This window comes from Barbus barbus (genome assembly GCF_936440315.1).
Source record: "Barbus barbus genome assembly, chromosome: 2".
Classification (NCBI taxonomy): domain Eukaryota; kingdom Metazoa; phylum Chordata; class Actinopteri; order Cypriniformes; family Cyprinidae; genus Barbus; species Barbus barbus.
In genome coordinates, this window is record NC_136730.1 from 36,558,965 (window position 1) to 36,575,631 (window position 16,667).

The following is a 16,667-nucleotide window of genomic DNA, read 5'->3' on the forward strand; positions in this document are numbered from 1 at the left end:
CTCTCACATGTCATATTAGATATTTTTTTTCACCTTGTCTTTCATTTCCTTTTTTTCTAATGTTTTGTGCAATTTCAGGGATTGCTCTTCATAGGACTCGATCCTTTCTTACTGTCCACAGGAAACAGGATTTCCCTGTGACTAAAGTTCAGGCCTCTGAAGCTTGTACCTCTCATTTCCTTCTTGCTGAGAATCATTTTCTCTAGAATTGCCATTGTGTCTCCATCCTTCCAAATCAGCATTTTCACAGTTTAGAAAAAAATAACAGGCATCCATTTTCTTTATGTGTGTGTTCTTTTTCTCTCTTTAATAGGCAACCTTTCAACATCAATTGTACAATTCCCAGAGCTGACTGGAAGGGAAGGCACAACTCACAAATCAGTAACACACCTGTATATAACACTCGTGTGCATGCCAGGTTTGTCCTTGCCAATCCACAAAAGATACAATCAAATACAAGAGAAATGTGTGACCACTTGGAGACTGCCACTTTAATTATGAAATAACTAAACACTGCACCTTGGATTTCACCGCTTGCTCACTTCCTTGCTCTAGCACTCAAACAAGTGCTTTGACTACTTATTCTTGCCAGATAGACAAATCATACGCAGATTAACATCTATCATTTTTTTTTCTTGCTGTTGAGTGGTTCCATCAAAGTTGCACTTCTAGATTATCCAGGCTTAAACTATAGTTGTTGAACTATAATCAAATAAAGTTGTGATGTAATGTAAAATGAAAATGTAATTGTTCCACAAAGTTGTTGCAGTTACATCTGAAAATGCAGGACAAATATATACTGTATAAACTTTATATATCTTTATATTTTCTCTGCATCATGTAGTTGCTGGACTGGAAATTCAGTCCTACTCCATCTGTCAAGCGTGTGCATACTTAACACTAAATGTATATCCAAAATGTATATTTGTGTAACAGATGTAATCCTGCCAAATAGGACTAAGGAGATGTTACAAAAATATATACTTTTTTATAAAATTATTCTCATAAAATAAGAACACACTGAAATATTAAGTTGATACTGTTCATGATTTATCATCATGTGTGTCCTGTGCCTGATGTTCACTTGGCCACCCCCCCCCCCCCCACACTCCCCAAACCACATGACAGGATGCATAAGATTTGGAGAAAGGTGTATATAAGCTTCATGCACTTCAAACACAGACTGGGTTTTCTATGCTTGGAATAAAATTTCAAGGACAAACATGAAGAAATGTGACATTTGTTTGTTTTTTTTGCTCTCTTTATATGGTGCTTTACAGCCTTCAGTTCAAACAGGTATGTCACTGATTTAACATGCTTATTGGCAATGGCAATTGCCTAGTTGCATTGATATACTAATTATTTTGTTGTGTCCTTGTTCAGCAACTTCACATGCTATTTGCATACATTTATATTAGTCGTTATTTCATCTAATGTAAAATTACTTTATTCTGTTGTGGTAAAATCCCATACGGAAATGTAATATATGTGCATATACAAAATATCCATATATGCAATACATGTTTTATATATGCCCTATTCATATATGCATCCTATTGGAAAATGGGACAATTTCATATAATGACATATAAGTCTACCCCATAAAAAATATATGTTAATATAATATAATACATTTATTTCCATATGGAATGTATATAATTAATAATATATGTGAGATATATGTATTTTTTAATTGTTATATACAAATTAGACATATATGCATAGCAAATTATTAGATTAGATTAGATTCAACTTTATTGTCATTGCACATGTAAGGTACAGGGCAACGAAATGCAGTTAGCATCTAACCAGAAGTGCAATAAGCAGAGGTACAGGATATACAGTGCCTACAATATGTTACATATGTACAGAATATACAGAGAAGGCAGTAGTACTATGGACATAATTTACAATTTTTTTTAAATACTATCAGTATGATATACAGATGGGTGATATGAACATACTATACAGATGGATTGTGCAGTAAATGTATGTACACTATGAGCAAAAACTATGAATATAATCACAAATGGATATGAATAAGCTATACATTAAGATATATAAACACTAGTGCAATGAACATTGAAAGTGCATAGAAATAAAAATTTGGCAGCGGCTATTTGCACTGTGTAAATAGCGATAGATGCTATTTACACTCGGTGTAAATAGCAATTAGATGCTATTTACACCAAGTGCAAATAGCATATTTTTTTAGTGACAGATGCTATTTACACTAAATGCAAATAGCGATGGATTCTATTTACACCAAGTGAAAATAGCAGTATTTTTTAACGATATGCTATTTACACTAAGTGCAAATAGCTATAGATTCTATTTACACTGTTAAAACAGCAAGATTTTCTGCTATTTATACTACTTATTGCAAATAGTGGCAATTATCTGCACCTCAGTATTGTAGTACATTATAAAACAGTACGCAATAATAACGTACTGAGTGTAAATTATAATTTTAATTCAAATTTATTAAATGGATGCCACCTTATTGGGACAATAAAGCCCTCCCTACACCTACCCGATACATTATTTTCAAGTTTTTGATTTAAAATAAATGCCTTTCTGATGCGATATGAGATTTGAAAAGGGAGAATATTTTTTGGCAAAAGCTCGAACTAGGGTCGATCGCGTCAAAAATCATGTGCCTTACTATCTACGCCACTGAAACTGATATTAAACGAAGTTATTTTTTAATTGTTGACTAACCCAATCACATGTTAGTGGACGGAGTTAGTGTAAATAGCCTTTGCCAACAAGATGGGCTATTTGCACTTAGTGTAAATAGACACTCCGTAAAAATTTCCAGTACATAGTACTCAGTGTGTAGATTGTTTTTGGTTTTTTTTTTGTTTTTTTTTTAATCGATTTAATGATGGGGAGGGGTGAAGAGTTTATAGTGGTGTGTGAGGGGGTATCATTGGGCAGAGTTTAGTAGGGAAACAGCTGTAGGGAAAAAGCTGTTCCTGAGTCTGCTTGTCCTTGTTCAGAGGCTCCTGAAGCGCCTCCCAGAGGGCAGTAAGTTAAACAGTCTATGGTCAGGGTGAGAAGAGTCCTTAAGAATGCCGCGAGATCGACGTAAACAGCATTTTCTCTGGACGTCCTCAATGGCAGGAAGTGGTGTCCCTGTGATGCGTTGAGCGGTTTTCACCACCCTCTGCAGTGCCTTGCGGTCTTTACATATATGTAAAAATATTTACATATATATGTGACTTCTCACTTATAAATGACAATCTTTTAATTATGAAATATATGGTTTCATATATTTGATCTTTTAATATGTGAACTTTGATCTTTAAAATTATATTTTAATATAGTTTGTATGTATCTACAAAGTTGCAGTGCATTGCACATTTCATGCCTTAAGCCTAAAATGATAAATGGTGCAATAAGCTACAAAAAGTAACATCTATTTAAACAGTCTTTATTTAAATAGAACAATCTTTAACAAATTAAGCAATCTTATTGAGCTGTACAATCAAAAAGAAAAAAATAAGAAACAATTACATATATAATTGATCAAAACTCTGAACAGGCATAAGAAACAGAACATCCACCAATTATAGTGGTTCAACTAAAGGTCTACAGTTTTGTATTCCCACAGCTTGGTTAGTTTTTGGTTTATTGCCATCCCCAAGAGGCCTCCAGTGAAGAAATTTCTGGATCACTGCATCTGTAAGAAATTAGTAAAAGTTAGGTTTTTACAATATAATTACAATAAATTGATTTACTAGGCCCAGAATTACGTTTACACTTAAATGTATCATATTAAAAATCTAATTGTCTGAACCCTATGTATTTCAAGAAGTGCTCAACATTTAAAAGCAATTTTTAACTTTGGTAGTGTTGGGCGTTACAGTAAAATAAACTTGATTTTAGTCAATATGGTGTTAAAATATATACAGGTCCTTCTCAAAAAAATAGCATATTGTGATAAAGTTCATTATTTTCTGTAATGTACTGATAAACATTAGACTTTCATATATTTTAGATTCATTACAACACAACTGAAGTAGTTCAAGCCTTTTATTGTTTTAATATTGATGATTTTGGCATACAGCTCATGAAAACCCAAAATTCCTATCTCAAAAAATTAGCATATCATGAAAAGGTTCTCTAAACGAGCTATTAACCTAATCATCTGAATCAACTAATTAACTCTAAACACCTGCAAAAGATTCATGAGGCTTTTAAAAACTCCCAGCCTGGTTCATTACTCAAAACCGCAATCATGGGTAAGACTGCCGACCTGACTGCTGTCCAGAAGGCCATCATTGACACCCTCAAGCAAGAGGGTAAGACACGGAAAGAAATTTCTGAACGAATAGGCTGTTCCCAGAGTGCTGTATCAAGGCACCTCAGTGGGAAGTCTGTGGGAAGGAAAAAGTGTGGCAGAAAACGCAGCACAACGAGAAGAGGTGACCGGACCCTGAGGAAGATTGTGGAGAAGGACCGATTCCAGACCTTGGGGGACCTGCGGAAGCAGTGGACTGAGTCTGGAGTAGAAACATCCAGAGCCACCGTGTACAGGCGTGTGCAGGAAATGGGCTACAGGTGCCGCATTCCCCAGGTCAAGCCACTTTTGAACCAGAAACAGCGGCAGAAGCACCTGACCTGGGCTACAGAGAAGCAGCACTGGACTGTTGCTCAGTGGTCCAAAGTACTTTTTTCGGATGAAAGCAATTTTTGCATGTCATTCGGAAATCAAGGTGCCAGAGTCTGGAGGAAGACTGGGGAGAGGGAAATGCTAAAATGCCTGAAGTCCAGTGTCAAGTACCCACAGTCATTGGTCTGGGGTGCCATGTCAGCTGCTGGTGTTGGTCCACTGTGTTTTATCAAGGGCAGGGTCAATGCAGCTAGCTATCAGGATTTTGGAGCACTTCATGCTTCCATCTGCTGAAAAGCTTTATGGAGATGAAGATTTCATTTTTCAGCACGACCTGGCACCTGCTCACAGTGCCAAAACCACTGGTAAATGGTTTACTGACCATGGTATTATGGTATTACTGTGCTCAATTGGCCTGCCAACTCTCCTGACCTGAACCCCATAGAGAATCTGTGGGATATTGTGAAGAGAAAGTTGAGAGACGCAAGACCCAACACTCTGGATGAGCTTAAGGCCGCTATCGAAGCATCCTGGGCCTCCATAACACCTCAGCAGTGCCACAGGCTGATTGCCTCCATGCCACGCCGCATTGAAGCAGTCATTTCTGCAAAAGGATTCCCGACCAAGTATTGAGTGCATAAATGAACATAATGGCCATTATTGGTCGGATGAAATATGCTAATTTTTTGAGATAGGAATTTTGGGTTTTCATGAGCTGTATGCCAAAATCATCAATATTAAAACAATAAAAGGCTTGAACTACTTCAGTTGTGTTGTAATGAATCTAAAATATATGAAAGTCTAATGTTTATCAGTACATTACAGAAAATAATGAACTTTATCACAATATGCTAATTTTTTTAGAAGGACCTGTACATTTAATCTGCTTAAGTCCTAAAATCCAACACTGTACCAGTTTAATTTTGCTTTTAAGTTAGAACTGTGAGTATGTCTTAAAGCGTATATACTATACGTATTAACTACATATAAGATGACAAATACACTATTCACAAAAAGTTAAGGATATTTGACTTTCAGCTTAAAAGTTCACGCTACAGTGATATTATATAAAAGTAGGGCATTTAAGAAGCATGCAGTGGTAATTTCTTCAACTCAAACAATTTATTGAAAAAAAAGCAAACAACAGTGGTGGGTATACCACAACAAAAAATGTGGCATGATCCCTAAAGTGCTAACTTTTTGTGATTAGTGTATATTTTGAGTATTAAAACATAGTTGGTAAAGATTATTTAAAAGACTGTATAATACTAATTATGTAAAAATTATAAATTGTAGTTGTAAAATATTCCCAGATACCACTTGATCTGAGCTCCACCTTCTTAAGGACAAGGCAGAACAACAACAAAGCACAGCCTACATGCCCATGCAAATAACATGCCTCTACAGGCATGAATAATTATACTACAGTAACCCAAGTGTTCAATGACAGAGTTCACAACTAAGGTTACAATTTCATTTGCTATTTAGCATCAATTAAATAAATAGTGGACATTCATAACTAATGAGGGCATCGTTTTGGCCTGGAGAAAATAAACTAAAAACGGTAGTTTATTTGTTTACATGTATATTGCAGATGTTAGTTTTGGTTTCAATAAAATGTGTAACCTTTTCTGGGTAGATGCTCCATCATTCACATCACTGCCATCCACAATCGGCAAGTTCAGCCTCCATTTCTATTTTCTGAGAATTTCTGGACTCATTACCTTTTCAAGGGACACAAACAGGAAAAGCACAATTATCAGCAAAGATATGAACAAAATTGACTACCATAGGTTAACCATATTTTCAAAACCTTAAAGTCACACATTTTAGTGTATATATATGCTAATGCACCCACCATAGACGTCACTGACATGTCAATGTACTTGGTGCAATATAACCAAGTACAGTACTGTATGGATTCAAGATGCTTGTATTCGAGTAATTCCATTTTGTGCAGCTTTATAGTTATAGTCTAGACTAGAGACTAAGAGATAAACATTATTATGTAATTTAGCTCCATAACTTTTGTCAGAGAGCTTTAATTATTTTTCAAATGTTGCATTGCTTATCCAGTGAAAATGATGAGCTTACAGTATGTCTATCCAATAGTATATGGTTAAAATTCATTTTAATGCGAGCAAATTGCAAAACACATCAATGCAGCTGTAACGTTAATCATAACATCATATACTGTATAAACACTGACAGGGAATATTTGAAACTGATTTTTATAGGGACAGAGGCTTGGAATACAAAACAATCATAAAACACTTCCCAGTCAGCAAATTTCCTTTGGTGCAGATCTGGCCCAAATCAACAGCAAAAGTGTGGCCCAAATTAGTTTGTGTTCGCCGGCCCAAAACTGGTCCATATCTTTTTAGCCAGAACTGAACCAAAACAGTGTCATAACCCAACCCAGAGTGAGCCAAATAATAAAAACAGACGTGGCTGATATATGGACCTTATATGTCTGAGTTCTGTAAAGGGCTGACGGCCCTTATGTGGGCTGATACACAAAAAGCCATTATTCAACCATATTTACACCACACCTATCTTTTTAATTTAAAATACCCATTGCACAGTAAATCTTAAACACAAAAATGTATTCACACTCATTTTTAAAAAATGTTTATAGTATTTTAATAACATAATTACAATACATACAACATTTTTTTTTTAATAAAAGTGGTTTACTGAACAATTTGTGTCTCTGCCTTTAAATAAACTCAATTATAATTACAATTTTCTTAAGGATAAAAAATCTATCTCAGCTGATAGGGAGCCCTATTAGAGCACATTACTAAAACATTAAAGGCTGCAATTAACAACAGAGCCCAATCTATTAAATTAAAATATTTTAGATACAATGACCAACCTTCTAATTCTTAAAAGTAATTTTCAGCTTGTAATTATAAGGTTCTATCTTGCAAAACATTAATTGAAGCAAACATTTTCAAGAAATACAAAGTTTGTTTTTATAATTTGTTTTAAAACATAAAATTAGTGTTGTAATAATGTGTCAACATGTATGAGAAAGGTAAATTTAATGCTTTATCACATTTATTCCATATTTTATAAATATTTTTTTCTTGGTTAGGCACAAAGGGCAATACTAAATATTTTGTCCAGTGCTAATGTTAATTTTAGCTAGGATTATAGTGGGTAATTAAACACATTATTGAGGGAACAGGCAATGACTATATACCCCCCCAAAAAAAGAATTTTCTTGGGAAAGTCCACCTGAGGGGGGCGTTCTGGAGGAGCGGGCTCTGGGGGGAGCTCTTGAATGGACGGTCTGGAATGAGGAACCGTTATGTTTTTATTACCTTAGAATGAGCAATATATATCTACATATACTGCGGGTCCCCTTACATGGAAGTCGCCACCATGTTTCTACAGTAGCCCTTAACGGACAAACTGCTCTACAGAGCGCGTTTCATAACTATGTTATTCTTGCGATAAGACATTGACACGATGAACAAGTAACAGTAATATTTGCAATGACATCGGATTATTGAATAATTAAGTAAGAATAATTCCTAAATTTACCTTTGTAAAGAAACCTCATTGCTCTCCGCGGTCTCAGACGACGGCATCTTAGCCCTGTATAGACCACTGTAGCTTCTCTAAAGGGAAGGGTGAGCAGGGGACTGAGCCGTTGGATGCAATTCGCAACCTCAACCACTAGATGCCACTACAATCTACACACTGCACCTTTAACGCATGAACCTAATTGTGAAGTGTTACTATTTATATAAATGTATCGGTAGCAATTTATTTTAAAGTCCTGTTCCTCATACTATGTATTTGTTGTAGTAATTAAAATAATTAGGTAGTAACTGAAGCTACCCCTAAACCTAACCCTACCCCATGTAGTTACCTTATATTATCAGTACTTTCTTGGGTAAGTACACTGTACATATAAGTACACATACTGTAAAATAAAGTGCAACCAATGTATCTGTATACAATAAAGCCACAATACCAAATTTGACAACACTGTTTATTATTAATTAAAATACAGTGTTTTTGTTTGTTTGTTTGTTTGTTTTATTTGTTCAATTTCCTAAAAAGTATCAGTTTTGTAGGAGGTTTCCGGCCGAGAGCAAAACATTTATTTTGCCTATGAGGTAAATCCGGCCCTGTACATGATACTATTTTTTGTTGCCAAATTGGTTTGGAACAGTTGTTGAATAAACAAATAACCTGAACTATTATGCCTGTCTATCTGCTTGACTGACAGTTTTATTGATCACTGAGAGAGCATTGGCTTGGTATGACGTTGGTTCAATATAAAAATTAAATTTTTTTAAAATAGCTTTGATGTAGTAAACTACTTTTGCCATGTTGCTGTAGCTTAGCCTGCTACATTTCCCAGGAGGATAGCTTCAGTGTAGTGAAGCTTCATTTAATGAAGAGTAACTGTTAGCTTAACTCACTACATTTTCCAAGTAGCTTGCCCAACACTGCAACTGGATTTATATTGTATACCTAAGTTCACCAACAAGTGAAGTTGTGACCATCTAGATGTTTACTCATTCTATGACCACACTCAACAAAACTGAATATATGTGCATTCATATATTAATACTAGACACCTTAAAGATTATGTGTACCAAAAATCTTTGTCATATTTTTATGTTTACATACTTTACTAGCTTTTGGTTTTTTTCGTTTTGGAGCTTTGATGCAGCCATCATCTTCTTAAAGGGGTCATAAGATGTTATTTTAAAGATCATTATTTTGTTTTATTTGGTGTAACAGAATATGTTGACATGCTTTAATGTTCAGAAAACACATTATTTTTCAAATGCTATACATTATTGTAGTTCCTCTATGCCCCCCCCCCCCCCCCCCCACTATCAAACACGTCGTTTTCTACAAAGCCCCTCCTTCAAACAAGTACAGTCTGCTCTGATTGGCCAACTGACCCAGTGCATTGTGATTGGCCAAACACCACAAGCACGCATCAGAAATGTAACGCCCCTTACCATAATCGTGAGCTTCAGCTTTCAAGTTAGTTTTACCATCAGTTCAAGCCCGAAAGGTGAACAGAGTCAAGTTTCAGACACAGTGAAGATGCTCGTATGTATTCGTAGAACACAAGCCATGGTTAAAACCATTTTTGACGGGCTGCGATATGACCCTGTTCCCCTCACACACGACGCGTTACACGCAAAACTCTGCATTTGAACAGCCAGTAGCAAATACTGGAACTAAACATACTTGCAGTCGCTGATTCAGAAGCGCCAGATTGTCATAGCAAAGTCGGAATTGACCCTTTTTTTTTTAGAAATAGCCTTTGTGCACAGCCAGCCTTGTACTCTACTAGGTTCACTAAACTGTCATCCATAAAATCCATTGCACAAATTCGAACATTTGGGTTGTGCTGTTGTGTTGTAAACAAATCTTAACCAATGATTCCTAATTGCGTCTACTTTCGGAAGGCCAAATAAAGTGCTTTTGCTTTCGCATAGAAACACACAGCATCAAACCACGCCTTCTTTCTTTGCGCGAACATTTGGGTGGCATTACGCAAATATTTCCACATCATGATGTAGACATGTTTGAATGAGCCGTTCTAGGGGGGCGTGGACGAGTCTTAACTTTTATAAAGAATATCTCTTTGGGTTTGAGACTTTAGTCTTTGCAACTTTAGGGTTCTCATCTACAGTATGCACAAACAGCTTGTAACACTCCACAGAGAAAGGACAACGTGAAATCGCATCATATGATCCCTTTAAGGTGCAAACAGGAAATAAACTGCTTTGGTCATGTGACAATTTGCTCTAATTATGTGAAACTGCACATATTTAATTGAGACCCTTTATTGTTTCCATATTTGCAGAAGTGCACTAAAACATCAATCAGTAAGGGTTTTAGAACTTTATAAATGAAAACCTTTTTATGGTGACTAATGATTAAATGGGTTAAAACCGCCTTTCTGTTTTATACCTGCAGACAAGGTAATATTCTAATCAGCATAAACAGGAGGAAAGTTTCTAAAAAAGTGCATCTAGTAACACATTAATCGTAAGGTAATTTATAGTATTAAGATTAAATTTAAAATTAATTGTTGGATCCAGCTAGGGGTATTTGATTGATTCAGTCATGGAAATCTCACTTTAGCTGAGCAACCAAAGTAATAATGCCAACATATTACTGAAAATTAAACATTCTGACCTATTCCTATTAGTCATATACTAATAAATTATACATTTAATTTCTGAAAAAAGTTTGTCAGCCTGTTAGAACAAATAATTTTATTTCTTATACTTCCTCCTTTGTAGATCTGCAAGTGTTGACATGAATGGTTAAACCAAACAATGCCTTATAGTACTCAATGATTCATTAATATGTTAGTGGGCCATATGAAGGGTTATCTACAGCTTGTTTACATTTACATTTAGTAATTTAGCAGATGCTTTTATCCAAAGCGACTTACAAATGAGGACAATGGAAACAATCAAAATCACTGTTTAGCCACCATGCACGCTATGTGCTATTGACTTTTTATTTTTATTTTAAAGACTGGCAGAAAGTTGGAAGAAGGAAAGCAAAGAGGGAGGGGGCACAAGTTGGGAAGGGTCCACAAGCCGGGATTCAAATTCAAATTCAGGACTGCGCTGTATGTTGGCATGCTGCCCACGAGACTATCGGTGCCGACATGTGCTGTTGACTTCTATCATGAGCATCGAAGGTTTGCTTGTGGTAATTGCTGGTTCCAATGAAAAAGGCTCTGGAATTGTATGCTTTCCCTGGAAACTGACAACAAAATGTGCAAAACATCACATTTGTTGTTGTGTTTTAGGCCAAAAGAAAATATAATTTACTAATGTCTTGAAAACAGATGTTTCCTTTTGGCCTAATAATTCTGTAAAACAGGTCTCATCACTTCTGGTTCAAGTGTGTTGTATTTGCTTTAAACATGGAGCTGTTTTACTCAAGATGCCTTCAATGGAGATACAAAAGATAATCATAACCAGTGTCCATCACATATGGGATTAATATATTTTTTCAATTATTTTCACTCAATATTAAAATTAAATAAAATGGCAACAATAAAAAAAAAACAACTTGCTAGGTTAGCTGATTATCTTAAAAGTCCATAGATATCATATGGCTGGTAACACTTTCTTCGACAAGTGGATGCGATGTGACTTGTTTTCAGGGTTTGGTCAGGTGACGTTTGACACATACCCTATTGACGTCACTGTATTCACATATCATTTCTGCATGATTTTGCATTGGCTCCAGGCCATCGGGTAGTCCTTACTGTCAAGGCCTGGTGTGTGACAACATCTGCACATTGGACACATGAGTGCACAAACAACTAAGGCACAACTCCTGTATGTCGATGTTGTTTATCTTGATTAAATCCAGGGGAAGACTTGGACTAAATTGTGGCCGTGGACTTTCTGGCACAGGTTGGCCCACCACATCTGGTCTGCAAATCAACACTCTATAACAAACCAGCTCAATTCCACCACCTTGGAATTATAACGTCCTATTTGTATTTTCAACAGTTTTGAGATATTGAGCTTCAAAGTTTTGCATTCCATATAGTAAAAATGATATGGGAACAAGTCTCTTTCATATGTGGTCGGTTCTTTGTAGAGCCCACCAGAAGGCAACAGTTGGAAGAGAGAGTGGGCTGGGTGTGTGGGGTCCAAGGTGATTTTCTTAGCCTTTTCCTCACTCTGGAAATGTAAAGTTCTTGGAGGTTGGGCATAGGGGCACTGATAATCCTCTCAGCGGTCCTGACTGTCCGTTGTAGTCTCTTGATGTCTGATTTGGTAGCTGAACCAAACCAGACAGCTATGGATGAACACAGGACAGACTAAATGATGGCCAAGTAGAACCTGCTCCTGTGGCAGGTTGAATTTCCAGTTGGCGAAGGAAGTACAACCTCTGCTGGGCCTTTTTAGCAATGGAGTCTATGTGTGTGTCCCACTTCAGGCCCTGAGAGATGGTGGTGCCCAGGAACCTGAATGACTCCACTGTTGTTACAGTGCTGTTCATGATGATGAGTGGGGGGAGTGCAGGGGGGTTTCTCCTGAAGTTCAGGATCATTTCCACTGTTTTGAGCATGTTGAGATCCAGGTTGTTGTGACTGCACCAGACAGCCAGCTGCAAATTTCAGGAGCTTGAGGGGCACCAATGCTGACGGTGAGAGTACTGTGGCCTGTAGCACAAAGCCGGTTTCAGTTTTTACCCAGGTAAGGTCACATTTAGTTTGAGCAAACTGAGTTTTCGGGCTCAAAAAGGTGGGTTGGGTTTTTTCATGGTCACCATGGTAACTTGCGTTACACGCCCACCCTGCTCTAGAGCAGGTTTTATTCTGGGTTAGAGATTGAAAACCCAGATCAGCTGTGAGCAAAGTGACATATATTTGATGCAATGAAGCCACTCCCCCATATCTCTCGCTCCAAATTAAAGCGGTTTACAGTCAAAATATTTTAGAGGCAAATTTGCCCGACTTTTGCAGCTACTTATTATATTTATATTGTACTTATTATATTTACATTATATTAATTGTAATTGTTTATATAATACACTGGACAAAATTATAAACGCAACACTTTTGTTTTTGCCCCCATTTTTTATGAGCTGAACTCAAAGATCTAAGACTTTTTCTATGTACACAAAAGGCCTATTTCTCTAAAATATTGTTCAGAAATCTGTCTAAATCTGTGTTAGTGAGCACTTATCCTTTGCCGAGATAATCCATCCACCTCAGAGGTGTGGCATATCAAGATGCTGATTAGACAGCATGATTATTGCACAGGTGTGCCTTAGGCTGGCCACGATATGTTTTATTAACAAATTTTGGAAAGAGCACACACAGATAATTAACATGGCCAATTCATCATCAGTAATCACACCATCTATCCAACCAGCATGAGAGCGAACCCCTATAAATAATCAAAGCAGTCTTACCTTCATCTCTAGTCATTCAGCATCCCTCCACCACCCCGACTGAGTAAATGTTATGTGGGGAGAGGGGACTGAACTCGGGATTTAGCCCAGACCCAGAACGTTGCCCCCGAGTGCTCCTCCCCGTGCTGGGGTAGGAACGAGCTGAAGGTGAGGATGGTAATACGTAGTTGGCGTGCTGTCCTGGGGAAGGGCTCTGAGCTCGGGAATGGCCCGAACCCAGAGTATCCCCCAAAAAGCAATGGGTGTAGGACAGCTGCCAGACAGATCCCCCCCCAAAATACGCACTAGAGATCTGGCGGGAGCTAGTTACGAGGAGTGGCCAGGGCCGGGGGAGCCTATGAGCTCTGAGGGAGCGTATTGGCATGCATGGTTAGGCCCCACCGGTCGCTGGTGTGAACTGCGTGGTTTAGGGCGACCGGTCGGGGAGGGCTCAACCGAAGCTCAACGGTGTGCTCATCACGTTGGGACGGGTGAGCCCTGCCCGCCGATGGAGGAGCAGCTGGTTAAGGCCCTGACCAGGAGGACCCGAGTTGCCTGCAGTGGGATAGTTCACAGAGTCGGTGTACGGGCTCTACTGGCTGTCAGCCCCTGCTAATCAGAGGACAGAGGGCGGTTGTCTGGCCGAGGGGGCCCATGAAGCCTCCGGCTTGAGCTCAATACTCCAATGTCGGACAAGTGGGTCCCATCGGCTTGGCAGATAAAAAGAGTTTGGGACGCCCGGCAAGGACGCTCTCGTGACATCCGACGGGAGATCAAGACTCACGACATCGAATGGATGAGCCTCACTTGCGGGCGTCAAGCATAGGAGACCAGCGTCAACGACTGACACGAGATCAAGACTACGATGTCAGACGGGTAGCCTCGCCGACGAGTAGGGAGAAGAGAAAACCCGGAACTGGGAGGGCTCTCGCAGCATCCGATGGGAGATTGAGACTCACAGAGCATCGAACGGGTAAGCCTCGCCAGGCAGGGGGAAAAGGTGTGAGGCTAGAAGAGACAGTTGGACGGTGTTCGGCAGGCGGACGAGACCCTTGAAAGCTAGGCCTCGTCGCCCGTCGGACGGAAAATTAGGTGGGTGGCCAAGACCGACGCCGACGCTCTACGGGAGGCCAATACTCACTGAGTCTAACGAGTCGGTCTTGCCGACCGTAGGATGAAGCGGTAAGTTGTCTGGCTGTGATACTCTCGCCGACGCCCGACGGGAGCACAATACCCACTGTGTCGGACGGGTAAGCATCTCCAGCTGGACTTGAAAAGGTGAGGTTGTCCGACGGGCGTCCGACGGGAGATCAAGACTCACTGTGTCGAACAGGTAAAGACGGAAAGGTAAAGTTAGGTCGGGACGCTTAGCCGACATCAAACTGGTGGGCTTGCTCACCCATTTGATGGGCCAGCGGCGCTGACGTAGGAGGAAAAGGTGAGGTTGTCCGGCCGGGAGGCTTTCGCGACATCCGATGGGAGATCAATACTCATGTTTAAGCCTCGCCGGTGATGGACTGAAAGCTAATTTCTTGACCGACCGGATGTGTGGCTTTCGACGAGGGTTTGATATTGTGGCTTGAGCGGACGGAAAATTAAAGTCTGTCTTGGCTGGGAGGCTCTCGCCGACGCCCGACGGGGGCACAATACTCACGGTGTGGGACGGGTAAGCCTGCTGAGCGTGGGACTTGAAAAGGTAAGGTTGTCTGGCCGGGATAGCTCTCACCGGCGTCCGTCAGGAGATCTGGCTCGCTGAGTCGGACAAGTGAAGACAGAAAGGTAGAGTTTGTGTGGTCGGGAGACCTCGCCGACATCTGTCTGGAGACTGGCACTCACAGCATGGATGGGTAAGTTTCGCCGGCCGTAGGATGGAAAAGGTTAGCTTGTCTGGCTAGGGGGCTGTCGCCGGCGTCTGACGGGAGCTCAATGCTCGCTGTGTCAGATGGCTAGGCCTTGCTAGGCGTGAGACTAGAAAAGGTAAGGTTGTCTGGCCGGGAGGCTCTCGCCGGCGTCCGTCGGGAGATCAAGACTCGCTGTGACGGACAGGTAAAGACGGAAAAGATCAGGTTGTGTGGTCGGGAGGCTCTTGCCTAGCATCCGACTGGAGATGAAACTCGCAGTCTGGATGGGTAAGTCTCGCCGGCCGTGATATGGAAAAGGAGAGTTGTCTGGCTGGGGAGGCTCTTGCCGGCGTCCAGTGGGAGCATGATACTCACTGTCTCGGACGGGTAAGCGTCGCCAAGCGTGAGACTTGAAAAGGTAAGGTTGTCTGGCCGGGAGGCTCTCGCCGGCGTCCGTCGGGAAATCAAGACTCACTGTGACGGACAGGTAAAGACAGAAAGGTAAAGTTGGGTGGCCGGGAGGCACTTGCCGTCATCTGACTGGAGATGGAAGCTCGCAGCCTGGATGGGTAAGACTCTCCGGCCGCAGGGTGGAAAAGGTAAGTTGTCTGGCTGGGAGGCTCTGGCTGGTGTTTGACAAGATGCGAAGATTCACGGTGTCAGAAGGCTGAGCCTCGCCAAGCGTGAGACTTGAAAAGGTAAGTTAAGAAAGGCTGGAAGGCTCGCACCAATTTTATTTATATATATATATATATATATATATATATATATATATATATATATATATATATATATATTTTTTTTTTTTACTCTCTCTCTCTCCTCTCCTCTATGAAACGGTTTCGCTATAGAGAACTCTTAGGTCTGAGATAATGGGGTTGGTGTCCGGATCGAATTTAGAGGAGATGGTGAGCTCTGAGCATCTCAGAAACCCGACAAAGGCTAAAATGAAAACGGCGTCCGACGGGAGATCAATACTCATGCATCGGACAGATAAGCTTTGCTGGTAGTCGGACAGAAAAAGGCAAGGTTAGCTCAGCCGGGAGGCTCTCGCCGGCATCTGACAGGAGATCAATACTCGCTGTGTCGGACGGGTAAGCCTCGCCGAATGGATGGGTATGGCTTGGAAGCTGAGGTGATGTCGACTTTTGCCAGCCAGGTGCTAAGACCCATGATTTATCATGGATTGCATGATCAATGTCCTACTATTGGGAGAGAGGATGTTAATCCCGTGGTAGAAACAGAGAAACAAATAGAGACATAATTAGCGTAGCTGCTGTTCCATG

The 16,667-nt window shown here is 40.0% G+C and overlaps 1 protein-coding gene across 1 annotated transcript in view; it reads left to right on the forward strand.

The window, feature by feature from the left end:
- The first annotated feature begins 1,190 nt into the window (after positions 1-1,190).
- Positions 1,191-16,667, forward strand: part of mrc1a (mannose receptor, C type 1a) — a 116,535-nt gene continuing 101,058 nt past the window's right edge. Inside the window, exon 1 of the mRNA XM_079441669.1 lies at positions 1,191-1,296. Within this exon, the coding sequence (XP_079297795.1) occupies positions 1,224-1,296 (73 nt within the window). The 5' untranslated portion in view covers positions 1,191-1,223. The remainder of the gene's footprint in view (positions 1,297-16,667) is intronic.